This window comes from Leptonychotes weddellii, chromosome 1, assembly GCF_054177405.1.
Source record: "Leptonychotes weddellii isolate Sample4059 chromosome 1, ASM5417740v2, whole genome shotgun sequence".
NCBI classification, from domain to species: Eukaryota; Metazoa; Chordata; class Mammalia; order Carnivora; family Phocidae; genus Leptonychotes; species Leptonychotes weddellii.
Genome location: NC_138369.1, coordinates 30,365,849 through 30,387,511, shown reverse-complemented (window position 1 = coordinate 30,387,511; position 21,663 = coordinate 30,365,849). Strand labels below are relative to the sequence as shown.

Here is a 21,663-nt window from a genome sequence, read left to right as displayed (position 1 = left end):
GGTGATGGGTATTAAAGAGGGCACATACTGAATGGAGCACTGGGTGTTATATACAAACAATGAATCATGGAACACTACATCAAAAACTAATGATGTAATATATGGTGATTAACATAACATAATAAAATTTAAAAAAATAAAATAAATAAATGATGCAAAAATGAAAGTACCAAATGATATCAAGGATTATAAGTGAGATAGGTAGGTTGGGGAAGGTGAGCGTGTTCCACCAACGTCCTAGCTGGGTTGGAAACTTAGTTTTATGTAGTTGGTGCATGAAATTTCCTTTCTGTGTCCACTCCACTGATTAGGGAGTCCAGGTCTCTCCTCTCACTCCTGGAATTCATTAGCATCCTGGAGGTCACCTCTGCAGCATGGAAGCCTAAGGAGGCCTTAGGACACTGGTGATTATGACTCCTGTTGGACGATCAGGGTTCAATATGCTAGATGCTGTTTGTGAATGGTTTTCCTGGGAAGGCAACCAAAAGGATATGAAGAGAGTGTGTTGAGCTATCAGGTACAGTGCTCTCTTGGCTGGTGATTGGATAGGTGAGTCTGTAGGTGGTGACACACATCTCTAGTGGTAGTGGCAGATAGCCTTGGCTCCGGTGGACCACATTTTTCCTACCCAAGTGTTCCTTTTTCCCTCCCTAAGCTGACTCATCATATTACTCTGAGGACAGGAATAAATGAACCCTTCCATTACATATCTGAGTCTTGGAATGGCTTTTGAACTTAAACACCAAATATTCGGGCCTCTATTCTCTGGTTAATGGATGATTCATGTTCTGTTGTTTGGGTTGGGTCTGGTCCTCAAAAATCCCAGTAGCTTGGGTGGATTGAGGAATACATCATTAATTTTTCAAAATATTATTCATCCGCATAAATTTCTACACAGTCTTCAGAAGGGGACATAAGTTTTACCGTATCCTTAGATGAAGTTATCAGAACCTTCCACAAAGAAATGTACGGATATCCTCAGCAGCTTCCAGTGCTATTGCAGAAGGACAGGGCTATAGATTTTCCTAGAAGTGTGAAATAATTCACAAGGCTTGCTCATTATTCATATGGACAGCACATTAATAACACAGAACCCTGAAATCTTGCCTTATCTAGGCTGAAGCCCAGCTAGAGGTATGGGGGAGGAGCTGACTCCTTAGATTTAGAACAACATTTTTCCCCCTTTCCGAAAAAAAATAAGAATTGATTAAAAGTGCTCTCATATCAGACAAGAACGGGTATTTGAAAACACCTAAGCTTTTTGGAAATAATGGAAACCGATGGCTTTGGAGCTACTTTCGGGAAATTTCCTTAATGAATTTGGAATTCTGTGTAACCAAATACATTCCGAACTAGAAAAATGACAAGAGTTTGGGGTGTGTTGTACCATGATTACACACACACACACACACACGTGACATACATACCACTACACATATTTGTGTAGAGAATTTTGTACCTCCCGAGTAGCTACATTGATTGACATTAAAATGGGATTTACTATATTCATGTCCAAGTACATGCACTAAATATACTTTCACATATAGTTTTGCCATGGAAATGAGATCAAGATCCTTAGAGGATTTCTTAGATGATACCCAGATGCATGAACCTGATCCTATTGAAGAAATGGAGGGCATTATGTATACAAGAATCGTTGCTAAATAAAGTCACTGTGCACAGTTATAATGCATGTAATTTGTATTATGTTCCCCAAACATCTAGTCTCATTATAAAATTACCTATTTATCTTCTTCTCTTTTGGTGAACCAAATAAAGAAAAGTGGCTAACTAACTGAGTTTGTAAGCTGTTTATCACAGAGTATGATTTATATATAATTTTTCTCTCCTGCCTCCTTAACACTGGGTATTACCAAACTTTTTATCTCTACCTATTGGATTGATGAAACACTACATTTCAGTGTTTAATTTACATTTCTTCAATTGAGTGATGTTGAATGTTTTTTTCCATGTTTACCAGCCATTTTCTTACACACACACAAAAATACAGGTTCAGACCATTTTTTAAATTATATAACAGCCTTTTTTGTTTTTTGTTTTTTATAACAGCGTTTTGATTTATCAGGTTGTATATGTGTGTCTCCTGTGTGTGCATGGATATTTTCTATAAGGACACACAGAAATCTGGTGACAGTGGTTGCTTCTGGCAATGAAGATGTGAAGGAATCAGTGGGCAAGGGGAAGAGAAGAATTACTCTTATTTTCCTTTCTTGCTGTTTTTGTGTATGTATATTCCTATTTATGCCAGGTTATATATATCAAAGAGTAATTTTTTCCAGAAAATTAATTTTTTTTATTTAACTTGAGAACAGTAGGGAAATGACTCTGAGCCAGGAGGCAGGGATTCCCTTGATCTTTAGGGATCCGGCAGGTCACATGAATGGGCCAGAGCCAGGTTTCATAGAAAGGGGCGAGGTCTGTGCATACTGGAGTATCCCATCCAAAGGCACACAGTCCATTTCACTACTCTGCCAACCTAAGGAATAGGTCTGAAGGTACTTTCTGTGGCTGGGCTGTCAGCTGGAAACTGCTGCTTTAAACTTAAAAAAAAAATGACATCCCTTCTTAGTTTCAGAAGTATGGGGATATCTGAAGACTGAATTCCTGTTCTCTTTATTATGCAAAGGAACAAAACATAGAGACAGACCTTTTATTAGATGGTACAAAAAGCTTTGACAGTTCTTCTACATCCTTCCTCTCATTCCTCCTGCTAATGCAGACTTGGATACCTCACATACCTGGACAGGATTAGGTGCCAAGGAGGGAGCAAAAGAACATTTGTATGTAATTTAGAAATTATGCCTGAATGTGCCACAATGTTACTAATGATGCTCTAGTAGACCCTCTTCAATAACAATAGAATCTGTCTTCAGAAATGCCTCCTGATGAAGTCAACTGAGCTCACCATCCCGTCTATTAAACAAGCTAGAGTCTGTATTAAGGAGGGCATGTACTGCATGGAGCACAGGGTGTTATACGAAAACAATGAATCGTGGATCACTACACACTACATCAAAAACTAATGATGTATTGTATGATGACTAACATAACAAAATAAAATAAAATTAAAAGAAAGAAAGAAAGAAAGAAAGAAAGAAAGAAAGAAAGAAAGAAAGAAAGAAAGAAAGAACAAGGCAGGTATCAAACAGATGGTAATGAAGGGACCCCAGACTACCGCTGTGTCGTGTATCCCTGATCTACCACAGCGATTCATTATCTTGGTATTTCATTGTGTGGGGACGACAAGTAACAAATGGCAGAACCAAAATAGGTCATCTTCCCTGTCCTCTAAAACATCTAATATTTGTGAATAAAAATAAGGGCTTAAGCTTTTTCATACAATGTTTGCTCTGGAAGGTCCCTAGATGATTTCCAAACTGTAGTTCAGCCTGACATGTCACGGGGATATTATAAATCACATTACTACCAAGACCTGTTGTGCAATGTTTGGTTAGCCAGTGTTAAGAAAAAATACTGAGCTATTGGCATAGGAATTATCAGTCAGCCTCAAAAGGGATGTATTTGAGAATACATCCCTGGAAACAAAAACAAAGACATAGTCTATATAGTCTATACTAACATGGCCTGAAGTCCAGTTCATGGAACACTGGGTTTATAGGGCACAAGTAAATGTTACAGAGAAAAAGGTTCTCTAGTCAAAGAAGTCTGGGACATAATGGGTCCAAGTTCAACAAGTTTCTTTTCTGCAGAACTTCTCAGAGGCTTTCATATGCTATCATATTTTGGATGGCTAAGAAGGGGCTATTACACGCGGTATTTCTCATATGTATTTCATACTACTCTATAGAAAACTATTGCTAAATTTCAAATTTCCTTCAGTTCTCAGACCTTTTTCTCCACCATGGCTGTCTCTAGAGACTACGACGTTATGTGGGCAAGAAAATTTTATCTTGTATTTTCCAAAGGAGCAATCTCCAGAAGCAATTTTTATAGATACTTGGGTTCTGGAATCTCATATAATGCAACTTGAAAAAAAATTCCAAGTCCCAATCTACCAAATAAATCTTATTTTGTTAAAATTAGTTATAAACTGTGAAAGTGAATACAAACAATTGTTTGGAAAAAAATGAACAAAGCCATTTTATAGATAGATGTTTTAATCCTTTTAAGCATTCCTTGTCTCATCTCCCTTTGATCACTTTTTTCCTCTGAACCTTCCTTTCCTTGTTCCTCTTTGTATGTCCAGTCTCCCTGTCTCCTTCCCTGTAAGTCTAACTGTTTTTCTGCATCTGGGTCTCTGTGTATCTTGCTTGCTTGGTCTTACCTTATAGGCTATGTATGATGAGTCAAGAGCAAAACATCCTCTTATATGGTGGGGTTTTGTCTTCACAGAAACAGGAAGGAGTATGAAGATTTTTTCATTAAATTAACTATACACTAATCCTAGCGACAAACAGAAAATGTGGGATTTCTATAGTTGTGAAAGTTAAAAAGTTCTGTGATATAAGCTAGTCACTTCTGGCTGATATCCAGTATAAAAAGACAAGAACACCAGGTCATGTTTGTAGCAATCAGTCAGAGAAATGATCAGAATTTACACTGAATGAAAGGAAAGGCCTATGAACTTATCATGTAGACTTTTCTTAATAAGAGTGATGCTCAAATCCACAGAGAATTATGAGAACTTCTCTACAAACCAGTACTTATAAGGATGTTTTTCACATATTTTTCTAAGTCGCCAACAGACATAAATTGCATGAGAATAAAATCCTAAATAGAGAAAACTGCATGAGAATTTCTCCATAAAACAGTCATTTTGTCCCTCTATGCCTTAAACAATGATGCTTCAGTCATTCCATATAACGGAAACCATTATTTATAAAAATGCTTCTAATTACTCAATGGCCATGACCTCAGAAAGGGCAATTAATCAGTCCTGTCTGACACAAAAAGGGGAAGGAGCAGGCATGGCCTGAAGGACCGAATGTTTCTGAAAATATGCACACGGTTGGACTTTCTGCCCCTTCTCACCCAGGATTTTGGTATCTTACACGAAAGGCTTTGGAATAGAATGTGTGTTTTTGCTACATCCTCGTCTGCCCACACTTGGTGAATAGGGCCCTGGAGTCAGAGAGCCCAGACTGGACTTCTGGATCTGTCATTACTGGCTGCGTGATTTTGAGCAAGTCACAGATTTCCCATGCCTCAATTTTCTGACTGGCAAAATGGAATAATAGGAGACACCTTTGGGAGTTGGGGTTAGAATTAAATGAACGTACAGACTCGAAGGACCTCAAAGAAACGTACAGGGTAAGCCTTCAAGAACATTTTGGCCATCATTTTGATTACTGTTAACAAAGATAGTAAGGAAGGCACCCTTCTCTAGAGTTAGAGAATAATTAACAATACACGAGACGGTGTGAATCAGTGTAATGACTTAATATCCGGTCAGAATAGTGCTAGGCACACGTGCAAGGGTATAATGCTTTTCAAAATATTTATAAATACCTATCACAATATTTAAGCTGTTGAGTGTTTTTCTTTGGTATTTTCACTTATTAAGCAATAGAAGATCATTCTTTAAACTCAAAGCCCACTCTTTAAAAATTTCTCCCAAAATCCTGTATTCTATTTTTGGATAAGTTGCTAAGATTACACTGAAGACTAAAATTTATGTCCCATTTTGAATCATCTGGTCTCTGATTTTGAATCTTAGAATAATAGAATATATGCTTATTTTAAAATCATAGCTGTTTCTCCAGTTTCAAAACACTGTGGAAGGCAAGTGACCTGTAATTTCAGAGGCAAGTAAATAACAGCAATTGGAACAGTTACATGGGAAATGCACTATGTACAACAGGATATATGTTCAGGACAAATATGGTATATGGATTGTCAACCGCTGTCATGGGGAGAAGCTGGTTTCTATCCATTTTTAGGCTTAGAAAGGGAAATGCACGAAACACTATAAATATGTCCAAGTGGAGGAAATGGTTAGATAAATGAAATTGTATCCACCCCTGAAACCCTATACAGCTATTAGAAATAATGTTTTTGAAGAATATGTTTTAAGTTGGGGAATGTTTGTCATATGGTAAATGAAACAAGCTGTCGATAAAAGAGTACTATGACATTTTAGTTTAGTAAAATACCTGCCATGTGAGTTTCTTTCTTTTTTTTTTTTTAAAGACTTTATTTATTTTTCAACAGAGAGAGAGACAGTGAGAGAGGGAACACAAGCAGGGGGAGGGGGAGAGGGAGAAGCAGGCTTCCCGCGGAGAAGGCAGCCCGATGCGGGGCTCGATCCCAGGACCCTGGGATCATGACCTGAGCCAAAGGCAGACGCTTAACAACTGAGCCACCCAGGCGCCCCCCATGTGAGTTTCTTTTTAATGATGGTTAAGCCTAAATGGACATGTACGTGTTTTCTTACAAAATAATGATAATCTCTGAGCAATAATATTATGTGTGCCTTTAATGTATGGATTATTTCTACAGTTTTCAAAATTCCTATAAGAAACATACATTCCTGAAGCTGACTCACCAGCAATAGTGATATCCAGGATAATTAGTTAGAAGCAGTTCCAGGAAAAGATGGTGGCTACAATTAAAATGCAACAAAACTTTGGAAAACAATGTGCCTTTCTAAGCATTACCCACACTTACTAGTAAGATAGGAAAGAGACACCAACATTTAGCGAGTATGTAACGGGAACCAGATATTATGCAAAACAAACTCTACACATGACTTCCTTAATCCTCACCACAAGTCAAAATAATTATCATCTCCATTTCACAGCCAAGAAACAAATTAAAAAGCATATGTGACTTGCCCAAGGTAATTCTATTAGTAACTGATATAGCTGAGTTCCACTCATGTCTGTCTAATTGCACAGTTCATGATCTTAATAACTACACTGGAATTATTAATTTATGTCTGCACTTCCTTTTTCATTTGCATGTAGAGATTTGGGCCATAAAAAAAAATTTTGATCATAGCAGCACTTTTCTCATGCATGCCAATGGATTCAAGGATTTTAGAAGAGTGGAATGCTATAGGTTCACACCATAGAATACTCTATAATTTATTGACTTTTGCTTGGAAGATAGGGACTAATAGCCCTCTTGCCTGAACCTACCACACTAAAGGATTCAGTTTCCAAAGTCAAATAAACTTGTTCTGAGAGACAGAATATTCCCATTATGTGGCTGAGCTTCTCATAGAAACTTAGGGCCAGATGCCATTTCCCCCTCTGCCAGAATAAACAGTGTATTGCTCTTTATGTCTTACATCCAAATCCTGAAGGCAATTCTAATTCTAGATCATTAGGAAAAAAATGAACTGGAAACAAAATGGAGATTCATAATGAACAGACTCGAGGCTTTCTTTGGCAGACAGCTTGAGAAACTATCATGGTTTTATAATGTTCGTTGGCTTCAAAGGCCAAGAGTTTCCTCCTACAAGTGAAAAAGTGGCATTTCTAGTCTAACTGCTTGCCTCTCCTGCATTGGAGGAGATGTGATGTTGACTGTGATCTGGAACAAATAAATAACCATAAGCGCAAATTTTCAACCTCAATTCCATTGACATTTGGGGCTGTGTAATACTTTGTTGTGGGTGCTGTCCTGTGCATTATAGGATGTTTAGCAGCATTGTTGGCTTTTACTCACCAGATGTGAATAATATCCCCCTAATTGCAAGAGATGTCTAGACCAAAAATGTCTCCAGATAGTGCCAAATGACCCCTGAAAATGTACTAATTGAGAATTTACTGATAATAGTATATTCCCAAACTTGGCTTTTTCTCATCCTTTAGAAAAATTAAAAAAAAAAAAAAAAAAAAAAGCTTGACCTTACCATGGTACACAATGGTAAGGTGAACAAGCCCCATGTACAGCTCTCTGGCTATGGTTGATTGGTTATGAAAGGTTAACATGCGACACAAGCTGGGCCAGTTATATTTGGTCCTTTTGGAGAATGCATTTAAAACACAGGAGACGAAAAAATAAATAAATAAATAAATAAAACACAGGAGACGAGTCAAATATATTTGGGCTGTATTGTGATGCCATATGAGATTGGAGTTGGCATCATGGAAATAACAGCTTCACACCAGCCCATAAGTTATAGGAATTCGAAAGCTAAAATCTTAGAAGAGGGAACCAGTCCACACAGAGGAGAAGGAGGGAACAGAGATCAGAAAGAGTGTGTCCCATGAACAAAGAAAACAAGATGGCGGCTGCTGGCAGAATTTATGGATTCCATGAGGTTTCTAGGAAATGGACTCCCCAGGATTCTTCGCTTTTCTTAAAAAAATAACTTTCCTTGGTCTAGCTTGAGTGTGTTTCTCTTTCTAACCACTTCATAATGAAAACATAACACAAGCCAATCTAGAAGGTGTCCTGCTTTATCTGTTTCTAGAGGTAGAACAATGGATTCTAAGCCAAGAGATTTGGGTTCTGTTTGCTACTGTGTGACCCTGAAAAATGACTCACTTGAGTCCTGATTTTCTTACTGAAGAATTTGAACATCACCTCATACCTGGCTCTAAAATTATGAAAGATAGTGATGGGGAGAGATACTTATGGTCCTTTTGAACCTTGGACTCACTATTAGCACATATAAAGTTGTTTTAAAGATGGTGGTCAAGACTTGGTATTACAGTCAGTTACTCTAGGCTTAAGAGTCAGTCAAGCAGAGGGGGGGCCTGGGGCTCAGTCGGTTAAGCATCTGCCTTCGGCTCAGGTCATGATCTCAGGGTCCTGGGATTAAGTCCTGCATCGGGCTCCCCACTCAGTGGGGAACCCGCTTCTCCCTCTCCCTCTGCTACTCCCCTCTGCTTGTACTCTCTCTCACTCTCTCTGTCAAATAAATAAATAAAATCTTTAAAAAAAAAAGTCAGTCAAGCTACAGCTTGTCAGCCATGGGACCAATGGAACATTACATAACTCTTCTAAGCCCCAGTTTCTTCATGTTTAAAATAGGAGGAAAAGTGTATCTGTTGCAATGATCCCTGTCTTCTGGCCTTCAAGTCCTTATAGCTCACTCCCACACTGAATGGGGATGACTTAAATAACCAACCGGATATTGTGGAAATAGTAAAGTGTAACTTCTGAGGCTAGATTATAAAAAAGAAGGCCACTGTGGTCCATGCCAACAGCCATGTGAGTGAGCCATCTTGAAACCATCCTCCAGCATCAGTCAAGCCTTGACTGCAACTGCGTGAGAGACCCAGAGCCAGACACACTCAGCTAAGTGGAATTCCTGACCCCCAGGAGCTGTGAGAGAATGTTTGCTGTTTCTAGCTGCTGGGGGTCATTTGTTACACAGTGATAGGTAACTGTTCTAGGATCCTTGGGAGGAGTAAATAAAGTAATGCATGAGAAGTATTTAGGACAGTGCTTGGCACATGGTGAATATTCAGAGCACCTCTATTTGTTTATGAATGCATGTGAGGCACCCAGAGCAGTTGTCTGGCATAGAGTAAATGCTCATTAAATATGCATTGAATAAATGTTATCTTTAGTACCATTGTCACCATCATCATTAAATAAAACCTCAATCCAAAATCACTTCCCAAATGAGCTGGACCCTACAATTTCTTTTTTTTTTTTTTTTAAGATTTTAGTTATTTGAGAAAGAGAGACAGACGGAGATAGTGAGAGAGAGCACAAGCAGGGAGGAGAGGGAGAGAAGCAGGTTCCCTGCCAGGCAGGGAGCTCGATGAGGGACTCGATCCCAGGATCCTGGGATCACAACCCAAGCCAAGGCAGACGCTTAACCAACTGAGCCACCCAGGTGCCCCTGGACCCTTCAATTTCTTGACTTGAGAAATTATATTACCTTAACCTTCTCTAAAAAACAATAAAATAAGCCATGTGAAAGTCACAAAGCCAGAGAAACAAGAATTCTAACTATGCTGAGGACTGGCATTTGTACAACCTTCCAGCGCTTTGGATGCACCTTGTTGGTTATCCTGAACCATATATAGGTGAAACAAAAAAATATATATATCTATTACAGACAGTGAACACCTAGATAAACACCTAAAGAGAGATGTAAAACCAGCTACTTACCATCAACACAGGAAGGTCTGTTTCTTGTCGTGCCAGCCACTTTTCCAGGTAGACAGGAACACTTGACTGTTTGCGACCGCTCCTCGATGCGATTCTTATTACAACATCTGTGCGCGGCAATCACTTCACATGTCCCTCCTTCTGGCAAGAGAGAAAGAACAGGGACACTGATTAGAAATAATTCAGTGGCCATTAAGGCCTGTGGGGGTATGTGTGGAGGGGCTGGGGAAAGTGAGAGAAAATACAGAAAGAGTGTTCATGAAGCATAATTACTGCGGGACTCTCTCCCGTCCACTCTCTATTAACATCTATTTACACATGTCTACAAGACCATATGCTAGGTATGCACAGTCCTGGAGAAGACAGGTATTACAGCACCATACTTCAAATGCAACAAAGAGCCCCGATGAGGGCGCCTGGGTGGCTCAGTTGGTTAAGCGACTGCCTTCGGCTCAGGTCATGATCCTGGAGTCTGTGGATCGAGTCCCGCATTGGGCTCCCTGCTCGGCAGGGAGTCTGCTTCTCCCTCTGACCCTCCCCCCCTCATGTGCTCTCTCTCTCAGTCTCCCTCTCTCAAATAAATAAATAAAATCTTTAAAAAAAAAAAAAAGAGCCCCGATGAATAGCCCTCAAGAGGCGATGATTCTAGGCTGTATATACTGAGAAGCAGTGAAGCACGCATGCCTGGAGCTAACACAAAATAAAGAGTCTACTTGATTTAAATGCATTATATTATGGGAGCTCACTCCTGTGTTATCTTTCCATTTAGAATTCTCTGAGCTCCCTCCCACTAATGACAAGCAACTGACACGCCAGTCATACAGAACCTGCAGTGGGTGGCAGGAAGACTGCCCAGAAATTAACTCTCCCTCCCACTGCCTGCTCACTCTCCAGGGGGCTGAATAAAAAACCTAGTTGGGGAGTCATTTGCCAAATCCAGATCTCCCATCCAAAAAATGGTAGAAGGAATTGCTGGAGAAAATAGGTATGTGCTTTAAATGGCATCTCAAATTACAGAGCTAGGCATATGGTTTCACTTAATTGCTACAGGTCAGCCATGCATTCAACATTTATTGGCAACATAATGTATATCACTCTCCACTAGGTTCTTAACAGGTGAAGGGTTGGGTCTGTCTGAATGTTGGTGAGCATTCAGGTGGCTCTTGACAGCATGCAGGACAGTTCTTTAGGAACACAAAAGATACTCCAAGTGACTGGAGACCAGGAATTAACTTTCTCAATATCAAGTTTTATGTTCAGGAAGGATATATTTTATTTATTTATTTATTTTTTAAGATTTTATTTATTTGTGAGAGAGAGAATGAGAGACAGAGAGCATGAGAGGGAGGAGGGTCAGAGGGAGAAGCAGACTCCCTGCTGAGCAGGGAGCCTGATGTGGGACTCGATCCCAGGACTCCAGGATCATGACCTAAGCCGAAGGCAGTCGCTTAACCAACTGAGCCACCCAGGCGCCCAGGATATATTTTATTTGACAAGAATGGACTCAGAACATTTAGGATTCAGTTGGCATAAATTCAGCAAGCATTTGTCAAGCAATCACTATATACAAGTTACTGTGTTATAAGTTGTTAGAGACATGTGTTCAGCCCATACATGGTGGGCCTTAGGAAACACTGGAGAAAAAGAGAGGAGGGAAGGAAGAGAGGAGACAGGAAAGACCGAAGACCCAGCTTCATCCTATCCTGAGAATCCACAATATAATGCAGTGATTCTCAATGCAGGGGCAGGAATGGACTTGATTTTGCTATCCACCCTCCCCACCAGTGACATTTGGAAAAATCTGGAGACATTTTGAATTGTCATTACTGGTGGATGGTAGGTACTCTTGGCATCTAGCAGGTGAAGGCCATGGATGCGCTAAAAAATCCCACAGGGCACAGGGAAGATCCCACACCAAAGAACAATCTTGTCCAGAATGTCATCAGTGCCCAGGTTGAGAAATCCTGGTTTAATAGGAAAGAAACACAAGAATCTCTGCTTCAAGGCAGACTAATTCTGCCTCCCCTCAACGGGAGGGCAGAGTTTGGGCTTTAGAGTCAGCCTCTTTCAGTCTGAATCTCAGCTCTGCTACTTACTGAGTGCTTCAGTTTCCTCATCTGTAAAATGGGAATAATATTAACACCTCCCTCACAGGGTTGCATGATGATAAACCAACATAACTATAGGGGTTAGCATTGAGCCTGATACATAGTAGAGAGTCCATATGTGCTACCTATGATAATATCTGGCCATGATGATATATTTCCTTGGGAATGTCACCCTCCTTTCTGCCTCAGTAATTGTGCAAATATGGTTTCTCCTAGGATATTCCCTCTTACTCCTCATCCTTCTACCCACCACCTACAGCTCAAATGCACTCACTAACCCTTCTTTGAACTCAGTGCAAAGGTCAGTTCCTCCAAGAACATCTCACTCCCACCACTGCTCGTTCTCTTGGCACTTTACACATTTCCTCACCGAACTGTATCCACGAGTCTGTGACCACAGGCAAATTGAAAGCTTGGTCAGGGCCAAGGTTAGCCTTATTGTCAACAACTGCTGTAGGTACACTGTAATTGTTGGTTGAATGAATGAAGAAATAAGTGCATTAACTTAAAATTAGCACCACAAAGCAAGTACCAAGTTCTGTGGACATAGGTCAAAGGAGATACCCATTTGTTTTTAAAGAATTCAAAAGGCTTCTTAAGTTGGGAGATGAAAGGTTGAACTTCAACAGGCCATGACGAAGGAAAAGCATTTCACTAATGTGAAAGGTTGGGGCATTTTTTTAAATATAACCTTTTAATTAATTATAGAATAGTCTTAGATTTATAGGAAATTTGTGAGGATAGTACTGTGAGTTCCCATATGCCACAGCCTATAATTTCCTATTTTTATTCCACTAATATTAACATCTTATATGAGTATGCTAGTTTTGTTACAATTAATGAACCAATACTAATACATGATTATTAATTAAAGTCAATGCTATATTCAGATTTCCTTAGTTTGTATCTAATGTCTCTTTTTCTGTTCCAGGATACCATCCAGGATGCCACATTATATTTAGTTGTTTTATCTCCTTAGGCTTCTTCTCTTGGCTATGATAGTTTCTCAGACATTCCATCCTTTTTGATGACCTTGACAGTTTTGAGAAGTGTTGCTCAGGTTATTTTGTAAAATGTCCCTCAGGTGGTATTTATCTGATGCTTTTCTTATGATGAGACTGAGGGAAACACAGGGACCACAGAGGGAAAGTGCCATTCTCATCACATCATATCAAGGGTACATACTATCAACATGACTTACTACTATTGAAGTTGACCCTGATCACTTGGCTAAGGTAGTGCTCGTCAGATTCCCCCACTGTAACATTACTCTCCTCCCTGTCTTTCCACACTGTCCTCTTCGGAAAGAAGTCACTATGTGCAGCCCACACTTAGGGAGTAGAGAGTTATGCTCCACCTCTGTGAGGTTACAATATCTACTAAAATTACTGGGAATTCGTCTGCATGACAGATGTGTCTCCTCCCTCCCATCTACTTACTTATTCGATCATTTATATCAGTATGGACTCACAGATGTTTTATTTTACACACTGGGTTATAATCCAATACTACATTAATTATTTTGTTGCTCAGAATAGTCCAGCCCTGGCCACTGTGAATTCCTTCAGTTGGTTTCTGTGTCCTGTCTCCCTGTACTGCCCGCACTCCTCACCTTTTTTGAGCACTTCCTTACTTTCTAACTCTACAAGATGCCTCAGGCTCATCTTGTATGTTTCCTACTCCAGTCCTAGAGCCAGACTTCTCTAAGGAGCTGGTCAGGGCATTTAAAAAAAGATGTTAGAGTAGATGGAAGTAAGGACCTGAAATTGTAGAAAACTTCCCTCTCCAGAAAGAGTACTTGGTGTGAGTCTTCTGTTTCATTGAGGCACTAATGGGGATTTTGAAGCCAAGAACTGATAGGATCTAGATATTGTTCAAGAGTGACCCCCCCCCCCCAGGGAGGAAGTGGAGAAGTGCAAGGTGGTGAAGCAGAAGAAATAAAAGGCCAACGCAAAATTCTGAGCAGAAAGTAAGGGGGCTTGAATTTGGAACATGGGAAGAAATTCACACTGTTGCCACATGCCCTTCATTGGGATGAGAGTTAATGAAACAATAAGGCTAATCACACATTACACTCCTCAACCCAGATACCTGCAATCAGGTTGCTTTAACTTGTAATTGTCAGCTCTAAGTACCCTTAGTCAATTCAGTAATTGCTGGTTCTATACTTCATGAAAATAACACCAATTTTAAAGTTACCACTTGGCTTTAATATAAGACTAGAACAACATTCATGAATGAATGTGGTACAAGCTATAGAAAAGCTTCTAGGATACATCTTGAATCTCATTTGACTTATAGTTAAGTCAATGACAGACATGCCAAATCATCCAAATCACTGCCCTGAATTAAACAATGTGGACAATGAGGTGGCCACTGGAGGCCCAAAGCCAGTCTCTCCTAACACTCTTGTAGATGAGCCAAAGGAACAGTTCCGGGTCAGCTCAGTGCTCACTGATGTTTACTGAATTCTGATTGGATGCTGGGCACTGTACCTGGCACTCTACCTACATTATTTATAAAGCTCTCAGCAACTGCAAGTTTTTGTCCCCACCTTACAGATGAAAAGCTGAGACTCAGAGAGGTTGAATAACATGACCCAAATCACACAAGTATGAACTGGTCTGCTGGACTCCACAACTTTGCGTTTGCGCGTCTTGTCATGAGTTGTCATTCTTTGTTGATAAAGAACTTCCAAAAGGAAGTCAACACTTTGCTTACAAAGGTTATCAAGGTTAAATATCCAACTCACTCTTCTTCCCTCAATTATATTCTGACCCCATTTGCTACCACCCTTCCCTCCATCGCTCTGCTCCATGGACACGGGTCTCCTTGTAGGTTATTGCCTGAACATGGCAGACATGGTCCCTCTTGAGTGTTACTCTAAAACCAGGTAGGTGTTGCTCTAAATAAGAGGCTCATCTGGTCTTCTTGACAAGTTGAACTGTGCCTCACCTGGGATATGGCAAATCTTTGGCTCTCCCCTTCACTCTCTCCACATCTTTGCCCAAATGTCATTTTTTTTTCAGAGTCTCACTTGACTACCCTATCAAAATCATAATTCTCTTAGAAAGCATTCATGATCTCCCTTATTTTGCTTCACGTCCTTACCTGTGTCAGCTCCAGAATATTTGTGATTTTCAATTACTATATGTAATTAATGTATTTATTATCCTTATTGTCTCTATGTCCCCCTCCCCCCAATATAACCACCTCAAGGACAGGGACTCCTACTGTTTATTTATTAAAAATTGTCTGGCATAGTATTATTAGTATTTAACAAGTGTTTAACAAGCGACACAGCTACATAACTAGTGGTGATAACTATGGTAATACAGGAGTTAGCCACTTGACTACTTACTATGTTCCTGACACCATGAAAGATACATTATAAACCCTTTATTCATTTTATGGTTACTAAAATCCAATGAGGTTATGATTACCCCTATTTTACAGGGGAGGCAACTGAGATCAAGAGCAGTTAAAAAACTAGCCCATGTTTTAACTAACCAGATATCTATTCTCTGGCAGCATGTGGACCAGAGCCCAGATCTTCTGATCCCCTTTGCAGTGCTCATTCTCCAGTCCCACCTGGGCCTAGCATACATGCTGATGTTTCTCTGAAAAGGGCAGGAGAACTCAGTGACTGGAAATTGACAAGTGCTCCGTTTTCATTAAAACCTTGTGTATAAAGTCAGTGACCCCAGACCACGTCTTCCTTGGGCTCATGGATGATGGATTTGCCCATGGGAAGCCAGAGAGGTATTGCTCTAAATAACAAGCTCATCTGGTCTTGACAGGTTCAACTATAGCTTCATTTTACACCAGCTGCTTAGGTATGCCAATGTGGAATATGCAACCAGGTCCTGGAGCCCATAGGACCCTAAAATTTAGAAAGTCTGATTAGACCTGTCATAGCCAAATCTCCTGAATCCAAAGGTTTATATTTGTGACTGACCTAGCCATAGTCAACCAGAGCAAGTTAATCTTTCAATCTATCCAGACCATGAAATCCTGGTCCACTGACTTATGTTGGAGAAATAAAAATATTAGATGGTTGACAGGAAATGGCTCAGTTCTTTTATCACCATAGGGAGAGAATTTTTCAAGACCCTCTGGAACTGTAGTCTAACTTACCTATTGTCTTCATTAGCTGGCTTTTTGAAAAAGGGGACTGGAAACGAAAACATTCCTCAGCTTTGTCTCTGATATGTAAGATTTGTCATAACCCTTTCTGGAAACTAGAAATTTTTTCCTTTAAATCTATTTTATCTACATTTTGAAGATTACCTAGTGAACTGTCCTTTCAAACCTAACTGCCAAGGTTATTGCAAAATCATAATGATAATATTTGTCATGTAAATGTCTTTCAGACTTTGCTTTGGCGCCAATGCCAATCCATTCCTAAATTTTATCTCAATCCAAGTCAAAATGATTTCAAGATGAGCTATGGCCCCTCAAAGCAGTCATTTAAGTGCTCAGAAAATTGAGCTTCCCTTTTTTGCTTATGGATTATATGGAAAATGGCTTCTTTTCTGGATTTCACCCAGCATCTGTAGCTCCAGCAAATATGATGGTGAGGTAACCTATTAGCTAATGGCAAAGAATGTGGCATAAAGAACAAGCCAGTATAAAGGTTGTCTGTACTATTCAGATTTTCCAGATTATTGCTCATATCATCACTTGACTTTGTCTATGGGAAAACATCTAAGATAAAATAAGAAATTAGTCTTATAACCTAAATCACATTTTATAAGGGGTCCCATTGTTCTTTTAGATTAGAAGGTAAATGCGGCAATTACCCGGCTAACACAGGTCAGTCGAAAAATGTTAGATATGTTAGATGAACATCAATTTCTGTTCTCCCTCTACCACAAATTTTCTAAATGATGGCCTTGCTTCTCACTCCCTTTGTCCATGTTCACCCAAGTGGCAATGGCAAAGTCCCCTGCAGGGAAGCTCCACGGGGCAGCTCTCCACTTTCCTTTCTGCTTTTTCTCTTGTGTTTGTCAGACCTCTGAGTAGATTATCAAAACCTATTTTTAACAGGAAGAGGAAGTTTCTAATATCCGAAAAGGGGGGGCAGGGGAAGACAGCATTTCAAGATTATTTCTGGCAGCAGCAGGGCTCTCTGAGCTGGAGAAGTTAAAAAAATGCCAAGCCCAATATGCTCCTAGCAATGATCCCTCCTTCCCTGCTCAATGCATCACTGTCTTGCCCTGCACAAGCGAGGAAACACAAAGAAGATGAATTGCTAAGGGCAACGTTTCTTTTAAAAAGAGTCCCCACTGATGACAATGATATGGCAAGATAGAAAGAGATGATGAGGTTAGAAATGACTGGCAAGCAGATGGTAAAAACTTGAAGGTTGGCATCATGAAACAGGGTTTGCTCCCAGAATGGTCATCTAAGAGAGCTCACACCAAGCCAATGGATAGCTCTGGGCTACAAACTGGGTCAGCCATTTAAGAATGGGCACTTAACGGAAATTGCTAGTGTCTGATCCTTTTCATCTGCCAGGGAATTTGACATTCAGTAGTTTAGTTTGGTGTTGATGGCTTCGTGTCAATGACAAAGCATGGCCAAGCAATTCAAAATTATCACAATACCTGGGAGCCTGGGTGGCTCAGTCGTTAAGCGTCTGCCTTCAGCTCAGGTCACAATCCCAGGGTCCTGGGATCGAGCCCCGCATCAGGCTCCCTGCTCCGCAGGAGGCCTGCTTCTCCCTCTCCCACTCCCCCTGCTTGTGTTCCCTCTCTCGCTGTGTCTCTGTCAAATAAATAAATAAAATCTTTAAAAAAAAAAATTATCACAATACCAGGTTTTCTGGGAAAGGAAATGCTAGGGGAGAGTATAAAGTTGGAATAAAAGAGAATCATCTTAAAAATAAAAAGAGAGAGAATATAAGTCTAAACCCTATACTTTATTTTTATTTTATTTATTTATTTTTGCCCTCGTACTCATCATTCAGGTCTTCTTTAGGTGTCCTTGAACCATACTGGCAGTTAGATTCCCCTGCTATAAGATTCTACAACCTCACATTCTCCCAGAATAATATTCACAATGTATTATTTTGACATTTTCAAATAATCTTTTGCTTTTCCTGTAAAGGGTAAAGGCAGCAATTTTTCTTTTTTATCACTCTATCCCTAGTACTCAACTTGGAATGTGGCCTATGTTTGGTCTGTAAATATTTGTTGAATGAACCTCTTCCCCAAAGACTAGCTTTGGATCCTCATGATATGATGTCTTCACAAGCCAAACTTCTCTTTTGCAGCGTATCTCCTAGCAGGAATGTTTGGTTCACTGCTTGTCTATCCCATTGGGCTGGACACTCTGTGATAGCAGGGATTGCATCTTGTTTACTTCTTTATCCCTAGTGCCTGGCATAAGAGTAGGAATTCCACATTTGCTAAATGACTGAATAATGGAAGGAAAGAAGGATGGATGGAAGGAAGGAAGGAAGGAAGGAAGGAAAGCAGGAAGGAAGGAAGGAAGGAAGGAATCAGGGGAAGAAAGAAGGAAGGGAAGAAGTGAGGGGGAGAAAGAGTAAACAAAGAAGAAATGAAAGGAAAAGAAGAAAGACTGAATATAAATTAATCCACTTTGGGGGAACTTTTCCTACCCAAATATTCATTATGTGATCTTTTAAGAAAATGAACTTGAATGATAGATGCAGCTTTTGCCAGAAAAATCATCCCTTTGGTTTGGGGTAGAGCCAAAATGTTCAAAAGATAAACTTTTCATTCTACATGAAATGACTGGAACACGAAATAGCAATTAAGAGTAACCATAAGGAAACTTCAGTCCTCATTTAAAAGTTAAGCCAGGACATATCTGCTTATAGTCAAGGGCAACTTTTGGAGGAAATGAATAAAACGTAATCAAGGAATGTTAAGACTAACATCATTATTCAGATACTTCCATTTTCACTTCATTGTAAATGGTCCCTCTCTTTAAAAGCTGTTAGGTCTAAGACAAAGCACAGATTTTTTTGACATTCACTTTTATAGGACGTTTTGATCAAGGCCTTATAAGTAGTTCTCTTGGAATGTATTGTAGTGGAAGTCAGAAATGCATATTTAAGACTCTGTTAAAAATGCTTTATTGGCCCAGTAGACTGGAAGGAAGCTCCACATGTCTCTGTCTGTAAATCACTGACAAGAGAGACTCTAATGGATCCTTAAGCATGTTTTGGTAGAGGAGGACAAAATGGCTGCTTGATTTGTTTATGCTTCAGATTAAACAAATTAACATCTCCTCCCTCCTAGCGCTCTGGGTTATGTAGAAGACAGATGAATGTAGGAATAAAGAACAAATTCGGGGCTGGGCAGCCCTGTTTGAGGCAATATAGCATGATGAATAAGATCACAGATTCTAGAGTTAGGCTGCCAAAGTTCAAGTGCTGGATTTGTTGCTTCTGATCATTTTCCATGCTGTGTCTCAAGGTTCTCGTCTATAAAATGTGGATAATAATAATATTAATTTTGGTTGTTCTGAGGACTAAGAGAGTATAAGAATTAAATAAGTAGAGGCAGTTATAATAATACCTCGCTCAAAGTAAGCTTTGAAAGGTATTCTGCTATTAGTAATACTGTTGGAATCAGGATTATGACTGAGAAAAAATTTGACCCTTTCCAGTTTTTCTTTAGTTTCACTAACATGGACCATTCCTCACACCTGTATCCTTACTCTCAGTCTAGGCCAATGACTGGGAAACATTTAGACCCCACTCTTCCCCTAAAATGAGATCACTAAAAGTAATGTAATACTGCAATAAACTGATCACCCACACCCCAGATTTCTCCTTTATTTTTTTTTAAGGAAGAAAAGGGCTTATACAGAGGATATGCTGAAACTCTACTGTAGAAATCATTTTTAAAAACTGCTCTAACAACATGGAAATAAATTTTACCCAAAGATACACCAATGAACTCATAAGAAGAACACCTTTGTTCCTTAGTGTTCTTTAAATACTACAGAACTTTGACTCTTTTCCAACAGGGATACCTTGGATAGCATTACGGAGGACAACCCAAGTGATGGTTTAGAATCCGATGATGCAGAATAAATAAATTGTATTCTACTATTTTGAGGAAGGCAAAGGTTAGAATGAAATGAGGCTTTTAGAGGAATAGTTATGTCCACTGTTGCTCTCTAAGGTTCAACATTCTTCATCTAAGTCCCACTTGGGTCTCCCCCAACTTTTTGCCTAAACTGAAATCCCTGGTCCAGCTGGGTGATAGTTTATCAGGATTTTCTTCTCCATTGCTAGCCTTCAAGGCTGGGAATGACATGGAAACAATTTTTAGCAGAGACAGGCAACCCTATTTTACATGAGCAACTCCTCTGGCTATGTTAATTTCCCTAAAATTACGTGAAACACTGACCTTAAAGGTTGAATATGTTACTACTGAAATGATATTTCAAATAATCTAATTTGGGGGTTACTAGCTAGATGACTAGGGACAAGTTGTAATCTCTAAACTCTGGTCCCTCATAAGGAAAATGCCCAACTCTATAGGATATTAGAATTAGAAAGTTGTGTATTAATACACCAAAGAGCACACAGTAGGCAGACTACAAATAAAAGCTAACATTCTTATGGTTTAACCTAAAAAAATGAAACCTAGTTTTAAAGATGACATTGGAGGCAGTTTCTTCTGGCACAAGTTTTGATGGAAGGATAGAATCGTGAAAGGCTGAAAGATGGAAGAATTTACCTTTCAGCCTCCAGGACCTCATGTCAAATGTCTGAACCTTTCATGCAGTGGTGGGTCTGATGTGTTCTCTTTATTGAATCCTTGCCTATCTGCTCCTACGTCTTTATTCATTTTTCTGTGTTTCCTCATGGCACTTATTTAATGGCAAACAAGTAGGAATACTCTCTGATATCGAAGTCCAACAACAATTATAAACTTGCTTTATTCTCTTAAAATGAGATTCTTCTATTATCCTTTGCAGGTGAGTATAGTGGATGTTAACAGGAACATGGGTGGTAATTATACATAAACTCCATTAGGAAAACGTAAAAGTCGAGCCAACAAAATAAAGCAGGCAATGCAATGACTCCAAATCTATCACCTCTAAACCAAACTGTTCTTTGACATTTTTTCCTCAAACTAAACAACAACAAAAATGCCCATGGAACATCATTTCTGACTTGGCTGAGAAGCAAAGACAAGAAGGCTAAGAGACACTTTGATATAATCAAGGAAGAAATACTCTCCTCTGAAAGAAGCATTTTCACTTTAGGGTCTGATGCCCACCAGTGGGTAGCCCTGCTCAGTCAGGAAGTGATCTTAAATCGCAGGTTCTTCCTTTAGTATCTGTCGGAAAACCTCATGAATATCCATAGGCATCCATGGGCTAATTACTCCCCAACTCCTAACTGAATTCTTAAGCATTATGGAAATCTGTTCCACAAACATTAAAATTAGCATTTTGCATCTACTGAATTTTATAATTAAGGCTTTTGTCAGGAAGCGTTCTCTGC

At 39.5% G+C, this 21,663-nt stretch overlaps 1 protein-coding gene across 4 annotated transcripts in view; it reads right to left on the bottom strand.

Moving 5' to 3' along the window:
* TAFA1 (TAFA chemokine like family member 1) overlaps positions 1-21,663 on the bottom strand; it is a 509,785-nt gene that overhangs the window by 156,935 nt on the left and 331,187 nt on the right. For 2 of the 4 annotated variants that reach the window (XM_081820414.1, XM_081820422.1), the window contains exon 2: positions 10,060-10,197. In XM_081820414.1, coding sequence (XP_081676540.1) covers positions 10,060-10,197 — 138 coding nt within the window. Of the gene's footprint in view, positions 1-10,059; positions 10,201-21,663 lie in introns of all 4 variants that reach the window. The other 2 variants (XM_081820403.1, XM_081820417.1) reach the window with 1 other exon arrangement.